The sequence below is a fragment of the Tachysurus fulvidraco genome, chromosome 5 (assembly GCF_022655615.1).
Source record: "Tachysurus fulvidraco isolate hzauxx_2018 chromosome 5, HZAU_PFXX_2.0, whole genome shotgun sequence".
In the NCBI taxonomy this organism is placed as follows: Eukaryota; Metazoa; Chordata; class Actinopteri; order Siluriformes; family Bagridae; genus Tachysurus; species Tachysurus fulvidraco.
In genome coordinates this window covers 12,806,750-12,830,833 of record NC_062522.1, presented here as the reverse complement: position 1 = coordinate 12,830,833, position 24,084 = coordinate 12,806,750, and the positions used below count along the sequence as shown (strand labels likewise).

At 37.9% G+C, this 24,084-nt stretch overlaps 2 protein-coding genes across 7 annotated transcripts in view; both read left to right on the top strand.

Moving 5' to 3' along the window:
- Window positions 1-13,938, top strand: part of sned1 (sushi, nidogen and EGF-like domains 1) — a 40,212-nt gene extending 26,274 nt beyond the window's left edge. For 3 of the 4 annotated variants that reach the window (XM_027146655.2, XM_027146656.2, XM_027146657.2), the window contains 15 exons: window positions 890-1,003; window positions 3,564-3,677; window positions 3,781-3,897; window positions 4,456-4,743; window positions 5,897-6,080; window positions 6,282-6,394; window positions 6,535-6,813; window positions 7,007-7,145; window positions 7,270-7,352; window positions 7,634-7,729; window positions 8,073-8,189; window positions 8,526-8,613; window positions 9,232-9,311; window positions 13,331-13,358; window positions 13,478-13,938. In XM_027146655.2, coding sequence (XP_027002456.2) covers window positions 890-1,003; window positions 3,564-3,677; window positions 3,781-3,897; window positions 4,456-4,743; window positions 5,897-6,080; window positions 6,282-6,394; window positions 6,535-6,813; window positions 7,007-7,145; window positions 7,270-7,352; window positions 7,634-7,729; window positions 8,073-8,189; window positions 8,526-8,613; window positions 9,232-9,311; window positions 13,331-13,356 — 1,838 coding nt within the window. In that variant the 3' untranslated portion in view covers window positions 13,357-13,358; window positions 13,478-13,938. The remainder of the gene's footprint in view (window positions 1-889; window positions 1,004-3,563; window positions 3,678-3,780; window positions 3,898-4,455; window positions 4,744-5,896; window positions 6,081-6,281; window positions 6,395-6,534; window positions 6,814-7,006; window positions 7,146-7,269; window positions 7,353-7,633; window positions 7,730-8,072; window positions 8,190-8,525; window positions 8,614-9,231; window positions 9,312-13,330; window positions 13,359-13,477) is intronic. The other variant, XM_047813517.1, reaches the window with a different exon arrangement.
- Window positions 13,939-15,336: 1,398 nt separating this feature from the next.
- ryk (receptor like tyrosine kinase) overlaps window positions 15,337-24,084 on the top strand; it is a 48,970-nt gene continuing 40,222 nt past the window's right edge. For 2 of the 3 annotated variants that reach the window (XM_027146945.2, XM_027146944.2), the window contains exon 1: window positions 15,338-15,980. In XM_027146945.2, the coding sequence (XP_027002746.1) occupies window positions 15,764-15,980 (217 nt within the window). In that variant the 5' untranslated portion in view covers window positions 15,338-15,763. Of the gene's footprint in view, window positions 15,981-24,084 lie in introns of all 3 variants that reach the window. The other variant, XM_027146946.2, reaches the window with a different exon arrangement.

Here is a 24,084-nt window from a genome sequence, read left to right as displayed (position 1 = left end):
AGCAAATGACAGAGCAGGGGTGCAGACAGGAACAGAAACAAAAACACACATAAGCACATGGCACTCATTGCCATGGGATCTGCAATGTGAAGGGGGATACATACACAAACACAGAAGTGCCTCTTTGCCGTGAAACTCATGGGAAACCTGCCTAAAACCCTGACATTTAACATTTGCCAAAAACGCCAGCTCTGGGACATCAAGTGGAAAGCCTTCTGACCAAGTAACACAAATACAAGTTGTTCAGCACTAGCTACAAACATAACCTTTTCAGAGTTGTAACTTAGGTGCTACATACATGCATTAATATTTAAGTTCATGTTGTGGCATTTCGAAGCATGGTGTAGAATATTGTACACCCTAACACGCACACACAGACACACACATGCATACCAATCTGTGGTCTCTCTACAGGTCATAAACTAAAGACATTCTAGTAAAGTCATTCCAGAAATGTGGACAATACATCATTGTCACCACTGTAAATACAAAAACAGGTTATTTTATTCAACCAGTGAGATGACGGAGCAGCCAGATGGTGACTTTGATTTGTCGATATACAATTTTCTTTCTCAGTTGCTATAAGAATAAGTCAGAACTTGTCACAAAATCCCTGATTTAGTGCGCTCTGTGTTTTTATCAAAATTCCTTCAGTATAAAATTTCTGCTTGCCATGAGATGTGTGTTTATTATGGCTTTCCTTTTTCTGGGATGAATAGTTTTTCTAAAAAAAAATAAAATAAAAAAAAACTCTATTAACAATCATAAGACTCATCTTTCTATAAAAAAAAAAAACACCCTAAATCTATTTGAAAGAATTTAGTGACTCGTTTTAGCAACTCATCTTCAAGTGGTTTGTAAGTCAACGACTTTCTGTTTTACTTCTCAGAAATAAACGAGTGCTTGTCTCAGCCGTGTATGAACGGAGGCACGTGTCGAGACCGAGTAGCCTCCTTCCTGTGTGAGTGTGAATCTGGATTTACTGGCCAACGCTGTCAGACAGGTGACTACAGCCTACTTATCCACCATCATTCTCAATTTATTGGTAATTTGATGACTCTTTTAGAGATAGTGGATGACATCTGCTATGTGTTAGAGTTTATTTATATAGCGGCAGTAGCAGACCCAAGTCCTGATCTGTGTTCTAATACTTTTTTCAACATTTACTTGGTGACTTTCTTTATCACTGGTGTAGTGAGAAGTGGATTTTTCAGAAGTGGATTTTTCAAGAGTCAAATCAGGTCATAAACATATGCCTTATATAGATCCTACATTAAATGATTTTAAATTCAGCAAATGGCAGGTGTTGATAAAAAGAAATAGCATCAGATCAAAATCAAAATTGTGCTCTCATGCTCTACATCAACTCGGCCTTTCTCAGGGTTTTTCAAGAGCATGGCTACCATCTGATAAAGCAATGGAATGGCTTTTAAAGTGAACTTGTGATTTCCATTAAAGATGGATTGATTTGAAAGAAAGAAAGAAAGAAAGCAAAGAAAGAAAGAAAGAAAGAAAGAAAGAAAGAAAGAAAGAAAGAAAGAAAGAAAGAAAGAAAGAAAGAAAGAAAGAAAGAAAGAAAGAAAGAAAGAAAGAAAGAAAATAAAACCTTGGCTGCAACACAAGAAAAAAACACATAAAAATGTTAGCCAGCTAGCTAGTTACCGCATTAGCCTGGTATGACATAACATCATTAAAATTTTACACAGTCCCCAATGATTATAAGCTCAAATGTATATTATCCCTGGATATCTTTTCATGCTTAGCAACTGTTCTGTTATCACAGCTGTTTTTTGTTTTCTCTCTCTCTCTCTCTCTCTCTCTCTCTCTCTCTCTCTCTCTCTCTCTCTCTCTCTCTCTCTCTCTCTCTCTCTATCAATCTATCCAAGCACAATCAGCAAACGGTTATCGGTAACAGACATCGTGAGCTATACATAATGACATTAATCCAAAAGGGATGGAACAAGGGGATAATAGTGTTACAAAGTTTTGTTGTACCTGGCCAGACTTGTATCCAACCTAACAACAAGGCCTGTCTGTAAAGCAAAATGGTGAGACACAAAGTTGACAATGGCATGTTAAAACAGTAATGGATCGAAGGGCTTGGAAGTCTGTGGAGTTGATTTACTGATGATTAATTTGTTTCCCTAATGTCTGGTTTACTTAATCATCTAATTACTGAGTGAGAAGTTACACAAGTTAGTTCTTGTGTAAAGAGAAATAGAATTTCCTCTTACTCTATTTTTGTCACATTTACATTACAGCACAGTGAGATTCTTTCTTCACATATCCCAACTTTGGAGGTTGGAGTCAGAGCACAGGGTCAGCCATGATACAGAGCCCCTTGGAATAGAGAGGGTTAAGGGCCTTGCTCAAGGGCCCAACAGTGTAAGCTTGGCAGTGCTGGGGCCAGATCAGTAATCCTCTGATCAACAACCCAGAGCTTTAACCACTTAAGTTAATTGCTAAGCTTGTATGACAGTGTAGGAAGCTACAATCAGCAGTCCTGTGCATGATTATAAAATGTAGTTCTTACTTAACCTGGCTTTACAGAAATATATACATTCAGGATATACATTTTAAAACATATATATCTTTGAATAACATACATATCACAGTCTTTGCCAGCTGATTAATGATTCAAGCTAGTACATTTATGCAAGTGAGGCTTTGACTTAATATATAGAGTATGTATGAATTGATATATGCCAAAAAAACTAGACGTTTGTTAGTATGAAAAAATTTACTTTGCTGTGAATGCACCAATATTTTTTCCTTCAGCCTTAAAAGAAATTTGTTTATTGTTTAAGACAATGTCAAAAAAAAAGAAAGAAGAATTGTACATAAATTCAACAATCAAGATTTTTAATCTTCTTTTAAATAGATATAAACAAGTGGAATTAAAACAATATATAATTTCTAAGCTTTATAAAGGATATTGAAATGCATTAATGAGTCATGTGTTTTGTAGTAATCATTCATTTTTCATCTCATGGTATGCTTTGCCTACAATGGCTACATTTTGCTCTTAAATGAGTACCAGCGAGGAACATAAAAATAAGCAAATACACAAAATGTGTGTAAGAAACGTGTATAATAATAGAAAGAGGACATTGATGTGATTTATATTAGTCAACATCACTGGGGGGAAAAAAGGAAAAGAAGAAGGAAAAGAGAACTCAAGAAATTTTTTCTTAAGATGATCTTAAGGAGGTTCCGGTGATGCATTTTCCTGTTGAACATGTGATTTGTAGGATACTATAGATATTTCATGTGGGTGACTGTGTTCAGGTAGCTCTGAGGTTGAATGAATGCTGCAGGACAGAGCTGAAATTTTTATGTTTTTGGGAACATATGATGGATGACTCATGGAAAAGGATGTTTTGAGAACAAGCTGTTAAATGGATTCATTTATTACGAATTATGAAGCATTTCAATGTAAGATAGTTTTTTTTTCCATAAATCTTTTTATGTTATCTTTTTAATCATCTGATAACTGTGATGGTGTTAAGGCTGTTTGTCTTTACTGATATGACCTTACTTAAATTTTTGTGCTTTATCTGTAGAGCAGGATGGATGCGAATCCAATCCCTGCCAGAACGGAGGTGTGTGCCGAGGCTACAGGAGGAGGCATCTGTGTGTGTGTAAAGAGGGCTATATTGGGGATCGCTGCCAGACTTGTATGTTGAACATCACTTTCAAGTACTATGGTCACACTGCTGAAGCCTTCTGGACATGCAAGGTGACTGAGCACTGTTAGACAAATCTCTTATCGCCCTCTAGTGGAAAACCCGTGTGTATTACAGCCGTGTGGGAACAGAGGATTCTGTCGCAGTGACAGGAGAGGAAATTACAGCTGCGCCTGCAGGGTGGGACACACAGGCCGAGACTGTGAGAGAGGTACAGTGTGTGATTAAGTGTAATTAATGCTTAATTAAATGTAGAATCAATTTATACTTCAAATGTTAAAGTTAGAGCTGATATTAACAGTACAGATTACTTAATCCTTAATGTGTGCCCATAAAGTTTCATTTTCATCTGATCAAGTTTAGATATGTGATGAAACATTCACATTCGTATCTTACATATCACAAAAGTCATACTGACTTACTACTAAAAAATAAAATAAGATGGAACTTCAGGTATGGATGAGTATAAGCGTGTGGAGGATTTCATGATACAGGATTCTTATCATTTACACACAATTTAATGTGCATTTTAAATTGGTACATTTATAGTAATAAATTAAGCTACAGTTGATTTGAAAGTTTTGTCCACCGTGTCTGTCTAACTCTGAAGAATAGAATTACTGGAATGCTTTCTGAATGTAATCTTCAGAAAATACCTGTCCTAATTCCCCCTTTCACACGAAAGTTCAAATGTTACCCAAAAATACTGATCAAACACAATTTTGAAGCCTGAATTATAATTAAATGAGCACATCCTTCATGTCCACAGATCTCCTTCCTCCATCTGGCCTGCACGTGCTGAGAGTTGAGGATAGTGAGGTAGAACTACGATGGGATGAAGCTGATATTAATCAGAACCTGATCAGTGGTTTTGCCATCACTTACGCTCCGATTGGACGCAGCCCACGAAAAACAGACTTCCTGGAAAGGCAGCATTCAACCTACGTGCTGCAGGGCCTAAGTCCAGGACAGCTTTACAACATCTCCACCTACTCAATCAAACGCAATTCCAACAGCAACGACATCAGCCAGCCCGCGATTGCCCTCATACGCACAAGTGAGACCACTTTCCCTATAAAAATATTTCCCCAAAATACTTTGAACCATTTTTTTAATCGTAGCTGATTTATTCTTATTTTACTTGTTGAAGAGTATCCCAAAGGGGACCTCTTAATCTACAGTAGTATGTTTTGTATGCATCATCGTTGAAACTACATAAAACTTCACCAGTAAGGTGTGATCAGTGGATGATTTTTTTATTAATTATATTTTTTTAATACAACATTTGCATAACTATTTTTCAAACTAAATTTCTGCCAGCTTGGTGTATTTATGTTCAGCATTGAGTTTCTTTGTAGGTAGTGGTGGTTAGTGGCTCATTAGAAAAAAGACTCTCATAGTTTTAAGAATGTTTTTATAAGTATTTCTTTTTTATCTAGCCACCTAGAGACAACGGGTTCGTAGAAAAGTTACAAAAAAATATCTTTAAAGTAAATGGTGATATTAAAAAAGAATTTTTTTAAGTGCTTGATTATAAGCATCTAAAATGTTTAGCTGTTATTCAACCAAACAGATAAAAATGTCTTAAACTGAAAGCCAGTTAGTGTCCTGACTAATTATATTAGACTTGTGGTGATAAAATATTTCATTTGTGTTTACTTGATTGTCAGAAGGAAACACCAGAGTACTGGTAAAAAGGGTTACCTTAAGCGTTTACCTTATTGCTCATGGATCATATTCAGACTGTGTCACAACATCCTGGTTAGTAGTTGACCTGCTACAGTAAAGCTCTGGCCTGTGACTGGAAATTGACCAAATGTTGACCACAACTGTGAGGAAAAATAATGCATAGGGCTATTAAATAACTCATTTCTTACATAGACCCATTTATTCACAAGTAGAATATAGATTAGTATTACTTTTAACCATAGAGCTCTTTTCACCACTCTTGCATGGATATTAGTTAATATTAGCAAAATTAGCAATGGGATGATCCGCAGTGATGACCCTAAAGAGGAAGGAGCCGAAAGAACAACCAAAAGAAGCAACTGGCATGTTTATTGTTTGGGATAGGAAGGTCCAGAGGGTTAAAGGTGTCCTGGTGTATGTATTTCCACTCCCAGCTTTTTTACAATTATTTGTGTAGAACCTTCGAAGCTACCTTTACAGTGTCAATGAGAATGGAACCTGCCATGTCTCTTGTGATTAAGGGCCTCGGAAGGTGGATCAGCTGCAGGTGGTGAATGTCTCCTCCTCCCAGGTGTGGCTGCAGTGGCTAATGCAGGCAGGCTGGCATGCTGCTGTCGACCTGGTGCGGGTATCTCTGGTGCCTTCAGATGGCGGCGGCTCTCGCACTGCTGTCCTGAATGCCACTGTTACAGAATACAGCTTCAGGTCAGCCATGATCAAAATGTTAGGTTAATGTCATTATGACGGTTGATCAGTACTAGAATCCACTACTTAGATACATTTATTTTAACCAGTAGATGTCTCACTTGAGGCCTTGTTTATAGCATTTAGGCAGCTTTTTTCTTTTATATCTGCACTACACTCTGAAAGAAGACTAGTCAAAAAAGTCTAATGTGTGTGTCACAGTTCTCTTCTTCCAGGTCAAATGTACACTGCAGATGTGCTGACACAGAGTGGGCTTCGTTCTGAGGACCTGCCCTCCACCAGCCACTCTTCTGGACCCCTGCACTTCTGGACAAGTAAGATTTTATCTTTTTTTGTCTAGTTTTGCCACTCTCTGTTGGCTGTACAAGAAATCACAATAAACGCACACACACAGTGCATATATCAATAGAATGCTTATGTTCTATATGTTCTAATCCTATTTTCTTTCTGTCAGAACCTTTGCCTCCACAGAACCTTTCTCTATCCCATGTGAGCTCCAGCACTGCACGAGTCACATGGGACCGGCATCCAAGGAGCATCTCTGATGGCTTTGTGGTAAATGTGACACGTGGCCTAACCACTCGGAGCCGCTACCTGCCTGATGGAACTCTGAGCATGTACACCATCCGTGATCTGAGCCCTGGGCAGCACTATCGGCTCGCCCTGATCGCTGTGCGCAACACAGGCCATGAGCAGATACACAGCGAGGCCCAGCACTTAGCCTTCACCACACGTGAGTCACAAGAATCAGCTACTGTTGTACATTGTGTTCAGAAATTGACATTGACATACACAAACACCGTTGGACATTTAAGGCTATCAAATCCACGTATTTTTACTTAGAATTGATTCTTTCAAATAATAATGTAAATAGTTGTCAGTAATGCTCTGGCCAAGTGTATAAATAAAAGTTTAATCATGTGCAGTACCTCTTGAGGAGCCACAGGGGAAGCCTGAGAGAGCTCAGGGAGGTCGGGACACCTCTAGCAGGCGATCTCTTAATCGCACTAAACTACAGCATCAAACTTCTGATAAAACCAGGGAACATTCAGAAGAACTGCCCAGGTAGGTATACTGTATGTTGGAAAGATAAAATACATTTTTCATAATCTTTAGATATGTTTCTTTTTAGTGCATGATATTTGAACTGGTGCCATACAAATGAAACTTTCTTTCTGGTGTCTCACAGATACACAGAGCTGATAGACGGTCGGGGGAGGATAACAGCCAAATTCACCAACTCACAGCGCAAAGCCATTCGCCATCGCACAAGTCAGTTATGATTTTGAAAAGACCAGCATTTGCTTTTACATGACTTTACATGAGCTGGCAGGATGTCGTTTGACTGTTCTGACTTTCTGACTTAAAACTCTCAGGACCAAATGATGAGGTCTGACTTTCAGTGATTTCTCACTTGCCTATATAGCCTTCTTATTAGATTAGCCATAGTAGCTGAATAATTTGATCCACCATGAAAGTATCTACTGTATATTTTTATTGTAATACTCAATAATACAGGAACTTGAACTCCTCTGCATTGTAATTTTATACAGAACCTGAACCAATTAAATTAGAGAGGATGGAGGAGACAACCAACAAAATCAGTCTGGCTCTGGAGATCCCTGAAGAAGTGACGAAGAGGAAAAGTGGTAGGTGTTTCTTTCATTGAATCATAAGCATTATCTTAAGAAACAGCAGATTTCTTCAGATTCTGCTTTAGCTCTGTAAGTGATATTTTGACCCTATAATTGCTGCCAGCTGACGCCGAAACTGACAATCCGTCAAGGTAAAGCTGTACGGCACACATCATTACAGTCATATAATTAATGTTCTATTAAATATCTTTAATTCTTCTCAGTCTATTTTTTTTTTGTGTGTGTGTTTTATCAGGATTCTTTTTGGAAGGTATCAAATTAAGATCAGATTATGAGGGAGCAGACAGATATAACCATGTATGGTTTGTTGTAAAATGAGTGTTTGTGTGTGTTGCAGAGTTTCAGCATGACTGCAGGACTCAGCCATGTCAGAATGGGGGGACCTGCATACAGAGTGGAGACACTTTCAGCTGTGAATGCGCTACAAGTTTTAAGGGCAGACAGTGTGAACTGTGTAAGTTCAACCAGCAAGTTAATCTTTATCACACCCTCTCATTCTCTCAGTTAAGAAAAATATTTTTCAAGGTTGCTAACTTAACTCTCTTACCACATTAGTGCACTTTGTTATCTAGTGTTATGCTTTGATAATGTGTTCCTAAAATAGCTTCAGAGATTTGTGTCCACACATTGTTGCTTGATTAACACATGTATGCCTCTCTCTCTCTCTCTCTCTCTCTCTCTCTCTCTCTCTCTCTCTCTCTCTCACACACACACACACACACACACACACACACACACACACACACACACACACACACACACACACACACACACACATTTTTGCCCATAGATTGCCAACGAGTAAAGCATCCATGTACCCGCCTCTATTCTGAAACAAAGAGCGTGCCTGTATGGGAGGATGGAGTCTGCCATTATCTGTAAGTGATTTTTTTTTCTCTCTTCTGTATTGTAGCTTAGATTGAACATGAAAGCAAGAATTCCTTTAGCGTGACACAGGAGGCACAGTGGCACGGCACAGCCTCACAGCTTCAGAGTCCTTGGTTTTGATCTATGTGAAGTTTCACATGTCCTCCCTGTGTCCATGGGATTTTACTCCTCCCATCTCCCAAGAACATGCTGGTAGATGAATTGGCTGAGCTAAAAATATGAGCTACTAGATAACTGTGCATGTATGGCATATTCCTACATCACACCAAGTGTTCCCAGGAAAATTTTGCCTGTGTGCGAGGACACGTGTTATGTATGCATTACAAATTCCCGTCTCACACCCACTGGGTGTTTGTGAGTGAGTGCCTGTTATGTAAAGTTTACAGAAATCAGTTTTTTTTTCAGACAAAAATTGCCGTGATGTATTTAAAAGCCCCCCAGATATATACATACTGTCACAGCAAAATGGTAGTTTTAATAGCTAGAGTTATTTAAAAACATGTAGCATAACTGGAGTGGCCAAACTTTTGCATACAGCTTTTGTATTTATTCTGCTTTTTATCCAAGTTTTTCTGTAATGTTTTTTTTTCTTCTGTTTTGCTTCCCAGATATAAAAGAACATATAAAGTACAGCAAGATGTTTGTTTTAGAGAGATCTGTGAACCTGTGCTCAGTAAGAAAATCCCCAGTAAGTATCCATCAGACAAGCTACAACAATTGGACCTTATGTTGCTGTCTTGTGTAACATTTTACGACTGAAGACTAGGCAAGCTTAAAATGACTTGGACTGGATAAAATATAAAGAGATGTGCCAGACATTCATGCCTCTCGGCCAGCTTGTCAATCAGATGATTTATAATTCTAATGTATAACCAGAATACCAATATCTGTTACATTTCATTAGCTCCAGCCAAAACTATCACATAATCAGAGCTCGTTATTGAGATGTTCAGGTTGCTTGTGATATCTCATTTATCATGTTTCTTGTACCAGATCTACATGTTTTCGACAGAACACATATTTAAAGCCTTTTGCACATGATCCAAACTTCAGAAGCTTCTTTAATCTTTCATGCAAGAGACTCCAAAGCATACTGTATCTGTGAATAAGGACATCTCAATGCTATACATGCAAATGATTTGTAAGCGAGGCTACAATTTGCACCAGTAAAACAGAAGCAAGTCAGTAGCTTGGGCCAAAAGGAACACCGATTTTAGAGTATGTGCAAATACTAAGGAATGTTACACATGCTTTTTACAAATCAGCTGAAGTACAGATAAAATCTTGATAAATAATAATACACTAGCAATATTTCATCAGAATCACCTTTATTGCCAAGTCTTGGTGTATTGATACATAGTACTACAGTATGAAGCAAGGGAGCATAAATATAAAGAAACAATGAAATCTATGAGAATGAACATTAAAAAAAAATCAATAAAAACAAGACTTACTTAAAAAGCAAATACAGACACTCATGTGCAGAGTCGAGGAGATGTCAGTGTTTTGTTTTAATATTCAGTTCTTTTTCTGGAAAGAGGAACTAAAACAAAAAAGGGATTATGACAACTGCACCTGATACCAATGAGAACACACTGGTTTGAGACTATGCGTCATGATGTGATGGTATCACCAGAGGCATTGCAGTGTAAGCTCTGATAATTGATTTCATGTCATTAGGACATTACTCTGTAGGATAGTTACATTACATTTACATCTATGGCACTTGATGCCCTTATCAGGCTCGACATACAAATGTGCTTTTAAGTCTCTATCATTGAATACATTAACACTGGTTCACTAGGTTAAAGACTTAGGATACCATCAACCTAAAACTGTTCAGGGATTTATATATATATATATTTGACTAGAAGACTTGAACATGGTAAAAGCCTCCTTCAATATACCAAATTTTGCTAGATTCACTGGTCAATGAGCCGAGAACTAGACAGTACTCAAAATCTGTCTACAACAGCCAATGAGGCAAACTGTACTCGTGGTACTGGATTGGTTTAAGGAACTGGAGAAAGGGAGACTGAGCTGTAGTTATTTAGGATGGAATGAGTTATGGCTTTTTTAAGATGCTAATGCTTATGGGGAAATCTGATCATGTAAGTGGGTGCACTGGATGTGAGGAGATGGAGGGTGGGTGAAGCTTGCAAGTGTCCATTTGGTGAGAGAGGTAATTAAATCATATAGGGTTTTACTGGAGAGGTAGAGAAAACTCTGCTCAAACAGCCATCATATTGTCTTCCATAAAGCAGTCAGGAAATTCGAGTCTTACCTTCATAGCTGAGTAGTTGTTAAGCAAATTATACTTTCCTAGCTGGTGGCTCCTCAAGCTTGTTAGTTATTTGTTGAGTATTTCTTTGTCAATTAAAGGCAAGGGCGTCTACCTATGGGATGAGACTTGGTTGCTTAAAGACGAAAGAGTTTACGAGTTGAGAGAAGAATCTCAGACACAGGAGTCTATCTACAGGAGGTTACTGAGAAAGAACAGTATCACTCTGTTGGTTTGTCTGATATTCCTGAATTGATCGAATAATTTCATTTTCATATCTCTTAAACATGTAAGGACTTCCATCCTCACTTCTGCTCATTACAGATTATGCTCTACACACACACTAATCTTATACAGTACATCCAGATCTGAAGCTGTGGAGCCCCCTTATATTGGAAGTCTCTAATGGTGCAAGTCAGTGTGCCATACTGACTAGCCCATGTTGCTAGTCTTTCCCTTCACCTCTTGGCACTCACCTGTAAGAGACCTGGACCAAACCAGAGAATTTGCTGCATCTCCAAAGTCTTTCCTTTTCATCTTATCTTGTCTTCCTGAACTTACAATAATTGAAGACGATATGCAGTACCACTATGATTTGAATTTCACGCTGTTACTTTTTGTAATTGTCATATCATTGTCTTTCTGGCCACTTCTCAGATGAGCTTGATTCTCTTCTCTCTTCATTTCCATAGGATAGCACCCTCCTGGTCCTGCTTTAGACTTTTATCTCCAAATCAGCATCATGTCCATAGATATCCACCAAATCTGATTCCTTGGTCTGAGCTATTTACAGCCAGCACCAAAGCAGGCAGCATAACACGAAAGCAGGCGATAACTTCTCTTCATGTATTTGACAAATTCTTTGTTCAAATCTCCACTTCCCTCCTTTTTATTGAAGAAACAATAAAATCCTGTCCATATTTTCATTTCCCCATACAGGGCTCATGTCCCTCCACTAATGTTTTCATTTTCAGATCTTCTGGCTGATACCACTGCTGAGAGGAAATGGAGTAAATCTGATTTGTCACATAAGTATTGGGAGGTGCTTGTCTTCTTTTCCTCATCTGTTGCCACCACCAATACTGCCTTGTATCACTCTGAAGTCCACACACGTATTTCTGATGAACATAAATTCTTCTCTATCTTCTCTTTTTTCCCTTCTATAGGCCGCTATACTGCTGATGACTACATGAGGCACTTTATATTCTCTCAGATTCCTTTGTTCTTACAAGTTAATTTTACCACAGCTGAATTAACAATTTTGCTCCAAGCTCTTACACCTTGAAGCTGTTCATAAAAGAACCACAAATCATCCAACAACCTACATGTTTGCACGAGTACCATCCACATTTCTCCATACAATGTCCAGAAACCACATACTGTATGTGATCACTATGATCAATTTCTCAAAATTGAGTTCCTTCCACATTCCAGTCTTCTTATGTGAAACATCTGCTTAGGAATCCCACATTTGGCATCACTACTGTTAACTACAGACCTGTTTCCTTATATCCGTTCCTATCCAAGACCCTAGATTTGATGTTTTCACACAGCTGTCTTCACATTTTCAAATAATGACCTTCTGGAGGCCAGCCAGTCTGGTCACAAAGCTAATTTGCAGAAACAGCCCTCTTTGCAGTCACCAAGCCTTTACACAAAGCCACAAAGAACTCTTTATGTTCTGTGCTCATCATCATAATCAACCTGTCTGCTGTTTTTGACACTGTGAATAATCAGATCAGCATCATCTGTCCTACATCATCATACCTACAGAAGCAATGCTCGGTACAGTTTCATCACCACACAAGCCTCATTACTAGAGTGGTGCAGGGTTCAATACTAAATCATTTGACTTCTCTTAACACTGCTATGCTCATGGCAAAGAACATTATTCTATTATTCCTTCATCCACCTCTTAAGTCTCTGAGGTTTTCAGACAGCTTTTTCAACAACTCTTACCGATTGATGTCTCAAACCTAACCTTGACAAAAGTGACCCGATTTACCTCCCAGTGAAGAACTCCCTTGTCTAACTGGTCAATCACCAACTACACTGGGCTAAGATCTATGGTTCTCAACACCTAGTCACAAAATCACAACTAGCATGTCTCACATCTCTAACGACTTTATTTGTTGATGCAGTCGGAGTAATAGTGGTAGAAGAATGTGCAAAATCACACCATAAAAGCTGACAAAGGAACAATACTGCTGTTTGCTATAATAAAAACTTCTGTTTTAAATATTAAGAATGTCAGAGCTTGTAAAAAAGTGAATGCCCATGAGATATGAATGGCAAAAGTTAAAAAAATGTAACATTTAAAATTTTTTAAACTTCTTAATAGGTTAGGATTGTGTACAGTATAAGATAATGAGTTAAACAATTGATAGCAACTATAACCTTTTTTCTTTATTCTTGCTTTCTTTTAGACCGCAGAACACAAAGACAGCAATAGAGGTGACTGGTCCTTTTCTTTTGTCATGCAAATAATGGAATCTAATGCTTATCCTTAACAGAAATTTGACTGCTGAATTATGTAATTAATATTTAATATTTGTTTTGTTTTGTTTTTTCAGGAAAATGTAGTAACTTGGTGAAGCACAGACTCCTCGTCTTCATACAAAAAATGAAACCGTGAATTGCTTACACAGACAGTTTTATGGCCAAGTTTTTTCGACCTCTCTTTCTGTAGATCACCTTGTACTATACATCCTGGGAGTTACCCTGCATCAATAGCATACCTCAACTGGAATGGATTAGTAATGTAGACACTACATGGCTGTGTAGACCCTCAGGGAATTTTTCTTTAAACCCTGGCCCCATTGCATCTCCCTTCGGCAGCGACATCTTATTAGATCTGGTACTCTTCAAAATCTTTTTGCCTCATCCACTTAACAAAAGCACAAACAATTAATGGAAGCATCTCACATGTCTCTGTTTTTGTATAAATCCAACTTCTCTGCCAGCTATCCTGTAAATAGTGTTTATAGGTGTGTTTTGTAGGTGAATATTTTAATAATAAAATAATTAAAAATAACCTGTCTTTTTTTTTTTTATCTTTGGCTCTGCTCAAAATCAGGCTTTTCAATGATTAAGGAAATTGATGTTTTTAAGAAATGAAAACTATAAATTGTCCAGTTGCAATGCCATCAGACTTTAGCTCGGAGATATGGAGCTATGGAAATCTCTATTTCAAGAACTTTGCAAGTATGCTGTATATTAGTTAACACTGCATTTAAATGCAAAATTTAAAAGCAAGTAGAACTTATAAGCATTTAAGCGTGTAAAAGATTTCAAGTCATTACAACATTATAAAGTAGTCCTTGATTTGGGTTCAGCAAACTTAACAGAATTCAGGTTTATTAAACTCTATGCCTGGTTTCAATTTACCACAAGGTGGCACTGTTTTATATGCGCTTGAATGTGAAAAGTTTTTTCAATTACTTTTTTTCGCACTATAATTTTTCTACCTATTGTGTTAGACTGGTGGTTAAGTTGCTGGACTACCAATCGGAAGGTTGTGAGTTCAATTCCCAGGTCCACCAAGCTGCCAGTGCTGGGCACCTGAGCAAGGCCCTTAACCCTCAATTGCTCAGTTGTAAGTTGTATGAAATGTAAGTTGCTCTGGATAAGGGTCCCATCAGACATAAAAGACACACACCTAGTTAACATTTGTTCATCATCTAGCAGACTACAATAATGTCATAGCTAAAAGAACATCAGACTACACCTTAGCTTATTGTTATTGTCACTTGCGTTAGGGAATAATTCACTCCACTTCTCACCACTGTACAATGAAAAATGAGCATTCACATTTCCCAGAGACGTTGTATGAGGTTTTATTATTCAAGTTAATTAATTGATAGGTAATAATAATAATAATAATAATAATAATAATAATAATAATAATAATAATAATAATAAATACAATAAAAAATACTACTACTACTACTACTACTACTACTACTACTAATAATAATAATAATAATAATAATAATGATGCCCTGAGTTTCCCCTTAGTTCATGGCATTGGCTACCCCATAGCTCCACCCAACCCATGTGAATGAGGTGATATTGTGTATAGTTGAGTTCTTCTAATCTCCTAAAGTAGCCATGCAATAGATATTTTAGATTATTACACATTTGAAATAATATTCAGTTTTTAACCTCTTGGTGATCAGGAAATTTTTATTTATTCATTTTAGTATAAAAGTGACAGTTTGGAGTGTCCAACAGAGAAAAAGACCAACTGTTGTCTCTGTGTGTGTGTGTGTGTGTGTGTGTGTGTGTGTGTGTGTGTGTGTGTGTGTGTGTGTGTGTGTGTGTGTGTGTGGTGTGTGTGTGGTGTGTGTGTGTGTGTGTGTGTGTGTGTGTGTGTGTGTGTGTGTGTGTGTGGCCTTAATGTGCCGCAGGCCACGCGTGCGCGCACTCAGTATCCAGGCTTCTGCTCTGCACGCGCGCGCTCCTTTATCCGGGCCCCGCCCCCTTTCTCCCGTGAAAACTGAGATTACAGTGGGGGTGGTGTTGGTGGGACCGTGAAAGGAAAGACCGGGACGATACTTTAAAGGTTATTTTCGCGTTCAGAACGGGTTTTTCTGTCTAACTGTAGGTTCATAGTTTGTACAGAAGAAGTGTAAACATATTAAAAAGCCGTCTTGTATCCGTCCAGATGTAAAAACCGAGAGTGAGCGCCGACTGAACCAAGTTAGCTTGCTAGGTCTTAGCCAGGAACAACCGAAGAACGGACTCGAAACGTTATCAACATTTACTCTCTATATAATGTCGCTCTCAGGAGGTCACTCGAGTTTTGGATGAGGGTAAAGACCGAGGGTAAAGCAGTGTAAGGGCAGAGTGAAGGTGTGATGCTGGGGCAGAAGGAGCCACGGGGCTCTGGGGGTCGCCGGTCCGGGTTCCTCACTCGGCCGCTTCCAGCCCTCAGGACACCCGGGGGCTACGTGTTGCTCCTGCTGCTCCAGGCGGCCCTGTGCCTCGCCAGACCCGGCGGAATAATCAGCAATAACAACAACCACCCGAATGTCAATGTTTACATGAGTGAAGATGAGGTGAAGAAACTTCTGGGTGAGTTTGTTTGGTTCAGTCAATTTTTGCTTTGTGTACTTATTAGCTTATTATACTTTTAGTATACAAAGTAATTTAACGTCTTAACAAGAATTAGTGTACACACGAGTGATGTTTTAGTTTGTATAAACATTTGTATTTTCCGGGTATTTGTTTTAAACTGCGTTTCAGCTCGAATTCATTGGACATTGGTAGTTAGCAACACAGCTACAAACGAACGCTATTGCGCATGCGAAAGAACAGGCCCGATCCCAAACGGCTCCCGGTTGGACATCGAGTGCACTTATGTAGAAGACTTTGTGTGTGTTATAAGGTGCGGTTATGTAGGGATATGGGAGGCATTTGGGATTCGACCGTCCCAAAACTTTTTAGCCGAAGTTGCGTGTCACGTTCAAACACGGTTTGTGTTTAGATGTTTTTAGTTTGTTGTGCAGTGCTTCTTCTTCTGCTCGTTTTCTTATAATAATGAATAATAATTATGATATATAATGCTCAAGTCAATACAAATCTGCATTCAATGTTGACATGAAGAGCAGCCTTCAGTAATCAAAATAACTCCGATTCGGTTCTGAACCGATTCAGAGTCAGATATAGTCCTAAATATTTGTAGACATATATTCATGTCTGAAATGTTCTGGTCACAAAATCAGTACCTAAGGACGTTTGTATTGCTCCATTGATGAAAGGAGGATGCTGATTTTTTTTTTTTTTTTTTTTTTTTTTTTGGCTACCAGGAAATTCTTTTATCTGTAAATCAGGGCTGGTTGTAACTCGTGTTATCTGGTGCATAGTCATCATTCTTTTACTGTCTGTTACTATCTTCAATGCAACATTACAGTCTAGTGATTATACATATGCATGCACTGTAAATGGTAATTTACACATCAAAAGGAAATTTGATGTGTCATTGATGCTGGGGATGTTTTATGCTGCATGTTGTATATAGCATGATTGTTCGTATTGCCTTGCTTTGCTTCTGACACTAATGGGAAGCATATGAAAAAAAGGACAGGACCTACATTGTGCTGGCTTGAGAGAAATTATCCTGTGCTATGTGACTCGGGTCATGCCCCACTCATGTGGTCGCTGTTTAGATTTGTTAGGACATTTTGAAGAACTTGGTGAGCCTGGCTGACTTATAAACCAAATCACCTTTAGTTTAACAGCTATGTCGTGGCTTTGTTAAAGACAGGCAGCTGGTGTCATCTACTAATGTTCACAGGAAGGCAGACGAAGCTTTCTGTAGAAGTGTGAATTGTTTGATGATTGTTAATTGCTAGGCGTTGGTGCTTTTGTCTATGACCTATTATTACCATCACAAATGTCACAGTAGACATGCTAATGCAAAGCTTGTGGTATTCCAGGAAATGAGAGAACTGGGAGTAGCTCACATTGGAGGAATCTAGCCTGAAATGTTTTTGTTTTTTTCTGATTAAAATCTAGGGTATGTCCCTTATAGGATAAGTTGTGTCTATTGCTTGTAGAGTTGACTTTTCTAACATTTTGTTTTTCTTAATAATCCTCATACTGTATAATCTTGGTGTCTGATGGCTTCAGGAGTGCACTCTGAGTGTTTACTGTAAACAGCAAGTTGATTTTCATACTGGAATTTAAATGATGCCTAATTATCCATTTATTTTACGTTATTAAGTTATTTCCTTATAAACTGCATCACTTCATGCAGTAACTTGAATATAAAGGAGATCGTAGTATATAAAAGAAGGATATAACACTATCACAATGTGATGTTGACTCTCATCCAAGATGTATTTTGTAATAAGATTTAGTTTAACCTTTTACTGATATGTTGGATTATTTCACACTTTTGCACACCCTGATACTATCCGGCCCCTGGATGACTATCATCACTGAGCACTTGCTTCATCTCATAAGCTAAGGAGAATGATGCAGCAGCGCTTTAGTGCTTTTGTCTGCCCGCGGCCTCATCTATGCACTCTGCTCAAACAGATCAGTTTCCAAAGCTTTAAATTAACTGATAGTGTCACTTTCAGTGCTATTAGGCTTGTGAGCTCCTACTGACCGAGTCTCTGCTGTGAGCTAAACTCTGTCCTGTGGCTTAATTGCTACAAGAGTGTTTGCTGTCTCGACTACTTTTACATCATTATTGTCTTTAATAAGTTTGAGAGGGTTGATTCCTCCCCCATAACAGCACTAGCAATCTCCTCTCTGACATAAAGACAGCACACAAGTACTAACATCTCACAGAAATTCTGAAAAATCTGTATGAGCCACCAGTTTTAACACGTCATTCACAATGTACATCACCAGTACCTCAATATAAACATGTTTAATGTGTTTCAGCATAGATGTTTACCTTTTAGTATCCATCGTTGTTTATCACCCAAGTGTTTTGATTGTTGGCTCATGATCAGCTGCTCTTTAGAGGTTTCATAACTTGTTTTTGAGAAATACAACTGAAAGCAAATATTACTTTTTGTTGTATTTACAGCGATTCTACGGCTGTGTCTGTGCTTGGTGTTTCTGTCTCTCATCAGTGCTGATTGATGAAGACCATTGAGGGCCTTTAAACCCTTTGATGCTTATAATGTGATTATAAATATCAGCATGTAGCCTGTAGTTTTCTGTTGAGTGCTGTCATCTGTCTTGTGAGTTAGTATGCTGGGGGGAAAAACGGGTTACGTTTTACCAAGTGCAGAAGTAATCTGTGTCAGATTCTAGTCTTCCTGTTTGTGTCTCTGTCGCTGATTCAAAATTGTGTTTTTGTGTATCCTGCTTGCAGGTTAGTAGTGTCTAGTGAGTTTGCAATCAGATTATTTAATGGCTTTTGGTGAAACAAGTTTTCCCTTGTATTTTAATGTTTTAGTTTGGGTTTGTGGGTTGACTGAGGATGGAACATTTCAGGCATGTTAGCTGAACAAAACCAGCAATGCTGAATATTTAGTTTTCTTTATTTATGACAGTTAATTCTTCCATTTAAGAAACCTAGAATAACAAACAAACTACCCAAAGTTTATTACAACAATTAAAATCATTAGGAATCTTACTGGAATCATTACTGATTACAAAAAGCTTTCTGTTTGGTTCTACATTTACATACTGTATCTAATTGTTTAATATGTTGTGACCCTCATGGTTCCCACAAAGCCATTTTGAATTCAGCCTGTAAAGTTGTGAGAGTTTATTTTAAGCATAAAAATGATTCCTATGTGGAGTGGAAACTGACTAATGGGGATCCTGCATTACCAAATAAATGTAAAAAAACATAATCAAATGTCAGAACCAAATCTGAAAAATAAATTACAATTTATATCCTTGTTGTTTGTGTAGTGATAAGAACACGAAATAACTTTACAGTGTAACTGTGAGACATTAAATCTCCAGGTTATTTGTGGAAGTACAAAAGTATAGGCTCATTAATATTCAGATGTGTTCAGATTTGTATGGAAATTTGACATTTGTAGAATATGCAGTAGTTGCTAATTTGCAAGAAAGAGAAAAAAATAACAATTATTTGTATGGCAATTATTATCTAAAAGATCTAATTAAATAAAACTAACATGGCATATAGTTGTAGGTATCTTGTGTCTAACTTGCCTTGTCTAAGGGTCCTTTTGTTTTATTTGAGTAGATGAATCAAACTTTATTTGTATTTGGGGAAACACAAATGGGGACAGGAAGCTCATTCTTTAATAAACCAGAGTCAATGAAAAGGTCTAGCTGACCTATTTTACTGAAGAAGTTGGGACCATGTCCACCTAAAACATTACTCTAGCTATTTTGCAGAGTCTAACAGATGATCTATGCTGTTTTTGGTGGGTTGTGATGGGTTTTCATCTGGGCGCTTTTATTTTTTTTCTCTTACTACATTATACTAAAAGATTTAGAGACTGTTGGTATCTGCTTTGTTATTTTGCCAGAAGTAGACTAAGAGTGCTTGTTAGAGTCTCAGTACTGAGGGGGTAAAAAACTTGAGTCAGGATCGCAGTGCTCTTATCTGTGAGTCGCTGACAGGCTCAATAATAGCTTCTTACTGCCTGAGAGAATCAGGTGCCTATTGTGCAAGGCTGGAATCTCATTGCTTCTGATGTGGTTTAAAGAGCTTGTAGGGTGACTGTGAGGATCAAATTCTGCCTCTTACAAGTTTTTACTTTATAGTTACAGAGCCATAGCATGAGCTGCCTTTTCTGACGTCTGATTATTGTTTGGACTGTTTACTTTTCCCAGTTTGACGTTGACATGGCTTCAGATACGTAGATGCTGTGTGTATTTGAGCACATGTTGAATTTAAGGTTTCACATTTGCCAAAGTTATGTCAATAAGTGCTGCCAGACAACATAAGCGAACCCTTCTCCCTGTTTCTCCCTACACCCCCCACCGCACATGACTCCCTGTTATTTCCTTTTTGTCCCTCTTCTTGGTCTGTAATTCCTTTCACAGATCTTAATCTTGAGGCAGTTTTATTTATTTATTTGCTTTTTTGAAGGCCTCTTCTGCAGAGCAAATAGTTTCATCAGTTTTATCCCTTCTTAAAAATACATCAAGGTGGCTTCTGCACCCCTTAATCATGTACACAGTACTTTATTGTCTCGTAAACAGGGGGTGATTGCCAGGTGATGAAATTTGTCATCTAATGCCTGTATTTATTTTTTGTTCATTTACATTTGCATGACATTGAGTTTTCAAAACCACAGCATTCAGCTCAGCCTGACATACAGTAAACATGTGGAAAAAGGGCTTTAATTTTCATGTGGACTTCACTGGTAGCATTATATGGCATTTGTTGAAATTGGTTGCTAAAACTCGTTTCCCGTCTTGAAACCGCTTTCCACAAATTGCTTATGCTAACAAATTCCTGCTGAATGGCACGCAGTGGTTTAATGTGTCGTAATGCTTATGGCCCATGGCAAAAAAGTGTGAGCCTTATGTTGGTTTTCCATTTGAATTAGGAACGATTATCTGGTCTTCAAGCTTTTCATAGTTTAGCTAATCATCTAATGGATGAGAGAGCATATTTAGTGTAAAGGAGATGAACACGATCAGCAAATAGTAGACAGAATTTTACAGAGTGACTTATTAGAAACATATCCTCTGTGTTGGTACTAATCGTTTAGAGTCTAAGAAAAGTTTTAAGCTTAAAGCATTTATTTTAATGCTCATTCAAGTTTTAAGGGAAGAGTTGGGTTTTCTGTATTTATTTGTACACAACCAGCGTTTCCAGCATGCTGTGTGGGCAGTCGGATGTCCTGGCATAAATCAATTCCACCAATTTATTCCACGACAGAGTCAAGTTACATATATCTTCTTTTTTGTATCAGGTTGAGCCATGTAAGCTGTTTTCTGTGTTGGTGGAAACAAGCAGTGTGAATGGCAAAAAATGCTGTGTTAAGTAGTTTTTTCTATTCCAGAACACCTGATAGCGTATTATTTTATTTAAGCAATGAGGTCAACAACATGTGCACCAGGATGTCAGATCCCTGCGTTTATACTTTTAGCTAAACATCCAGCTTTGTTTGTTGCAGCATACCTTTTCCATGTAAGGTTTCATTGCTTCCTGCATGACATCACTGTCTCTGTTTGTTTGAGATGAGATGAGCCGAGCTGAAGGAGAGCGCATAGACCTGGCCTCCCGTGTCCAACATGACACAAGAATAAGAACCCTGTAAGACTCTGTCTACACTCTCATGTCCATGTTATTCTGGGGGGTGGATGACGATGGCACGTGAACACTGTGGTCAGGGAGGATGCCCTCAGTGATTTACTACAGAGCAATGTCACTTGTGTTTCCTTTAACTAAAAAGCCCAATGGCCCTCAGCAGTCCCACATGTATGGCTTGCAGATGCACTGTTGTTTACCAATGAGTAGTTTCCTTGTATTTACAAGATTCAAAAAGGCAGGGAGTACAGTGAATTGGTATGAAAGGGAAACTGTAAACTGTAAATACACTGATTTAAATTTTAATGCAACATGATTTGATGATGTTATAAAATGGTTAAATACTGAATCATTGCCGTTCCTTTGCAGTGTGGTTGTATTTTATTGTATACTATAAAAGAACATTTCTCCAGTTGGTCAGGACTTCAATACATTCCTGCATCCAGTTCCACCATGCTGCTGTTCCTGATCTATTTAGCATGTGCATTTAATACATTGCCCTTCTGTAGGATCGTTCTGCATACAGCTGAGCTTTTAATTGTTCTTCTGATCTTTTTTTGTGTTGATTCTTTTTAGTGGCTGGTTCTGTGGTTTGGGCAGGAACATTTCCTGTGCCCCTTCTGGAGCTGCCCTTCTTCCTATTTCCCTCTAAACCCTGGAGTATACTCAGTGTGATGATCTGATTAAAGAGATGTTATTGGTGTTAAGACAAACTTTTCAGTTGGAAACTATTGCTTAAGCTTAGCAGTTTCTTCACGGCAGCCATGTTCATACTAATATATTGGTGATTTGAATGTCTGTTGGCTTGCAGCAGAGGGCAGTTAATTTAGTAATTTATTGGCCTAACAGATGAATAGCAACAAAATTAACATTGTATGTATTGTATTGTTAAACATCCGGCAGTCTAACGAAGGTGGAAAATAGTTGTGGTCTGCAAAAAAAAAAAAAAAGTGGAATTTCTTGTATTTTTCTAGGCAGTGCACAATCCCAGTGATTTGTTTACTAGATATAATGCCTCGAAATTAACGAACACCAGACTATCCGTGGCATTAATTAGACACACAACAAGAATGTCATCTTGCTCACATCATTGTAGTCACAGGGTTTATATAATGGTGTAATTGACTGTGTTTGTTGTTTGCTGTTCTCTGACAACAGTTTGTCTAGAGAAAGTGTGTTTTAATAAGAAATTAACAAACTATAGAGCTTGTGTTTCAACATTCCATGATAAACAACAATGCAGTCGTTGCACTTCACTGCCTTAGGCATTTTTAAAACCCATTTTGGTTTCATGCATGATTACTACTTGATGCTCCACCAAAACTGGAGGTTATTTTGAGGTGCTACGGCTAGTAAGCCCTTCCATCGTCTTTGACTTCACACACACCTACCTGGAATCTGTTTCTTCTGGATTTTTAACATTTATTATGAGTCAGGGGTGGAAAAATTATAAACTATTTAGTTTACTAACTAGTAATAAACAAATTAGTCAAGTAAAAGCTGTATTTTGCAGTTTCGGTGTTTAGTTTCCTCGAATCCTGACTGATCAGGTTAAAATAATAGCAATGTAATATTTGTTGAACTAGTTAGCACATTTACTGCACTAATATAAGCAAAACAGAAAAGAATAATCATTATGCTTAACCAACTTTTTAACGTAGCACAATCATTTATGTTTAGAAGTTGCATTGTTCTTTCCACATGGCACATTAAAGCTGTTTGTGTAAGCACAATCTATGTGGTTAATAATAACCCAACAGTTTAATTATATTGTATATTACTGTTAGTAGTAGCAGTATTGCTAGTAGTATTAAAGACATAACAATTCCTTCCAAATAGGCTATTCAGTTGGTGGCAAGATGTTTTGTATTCTGCCCTTCGTGTAGCCTAGTGTGAAAAAGACATCTCTATAATAATTTTAGTTCAGTCGGACAACGGACCTACAATTATGAAGTGACTTGCATCTGTTCCATTCACCACGAGCCACAGTCACAGCACAGAACAGAATTCAAGTGACATTAGGCGAGTGGCACATGCAGCCACTCCTGAGAGGTGCGATGACTGACAGGACCATGACAGATGAGAACTTTTGTTAGTATCATTTCTTCTGTTCATTTCTTCCTTCATTCTAACACGTCGTAAAAACGAGTAATCACACATCCCTCACAGTCCAGCACCCACACCACTGTATATGTACTGCACTGACAACATGCACCCGATTTTACTGCTCTTGTGAAATAAAATAAAAAGTTATTTCTCATTAAAAGGCAGCTTAAATGTTTGACAGTTATTGAGATGGCTAAAATATACTAAAATAATTTTTGACCAAAAATACCTTGAACGATTATATTTTTCATATTTTGAACTTTTTTTATGATGTGCACTTAAGTCTCAGTTATGAGTGTGAAATGGCGCTCTGATTTACCATTTGAATGTAGAAAAAAAGCTTACTTGTGTGTCTCACAATGC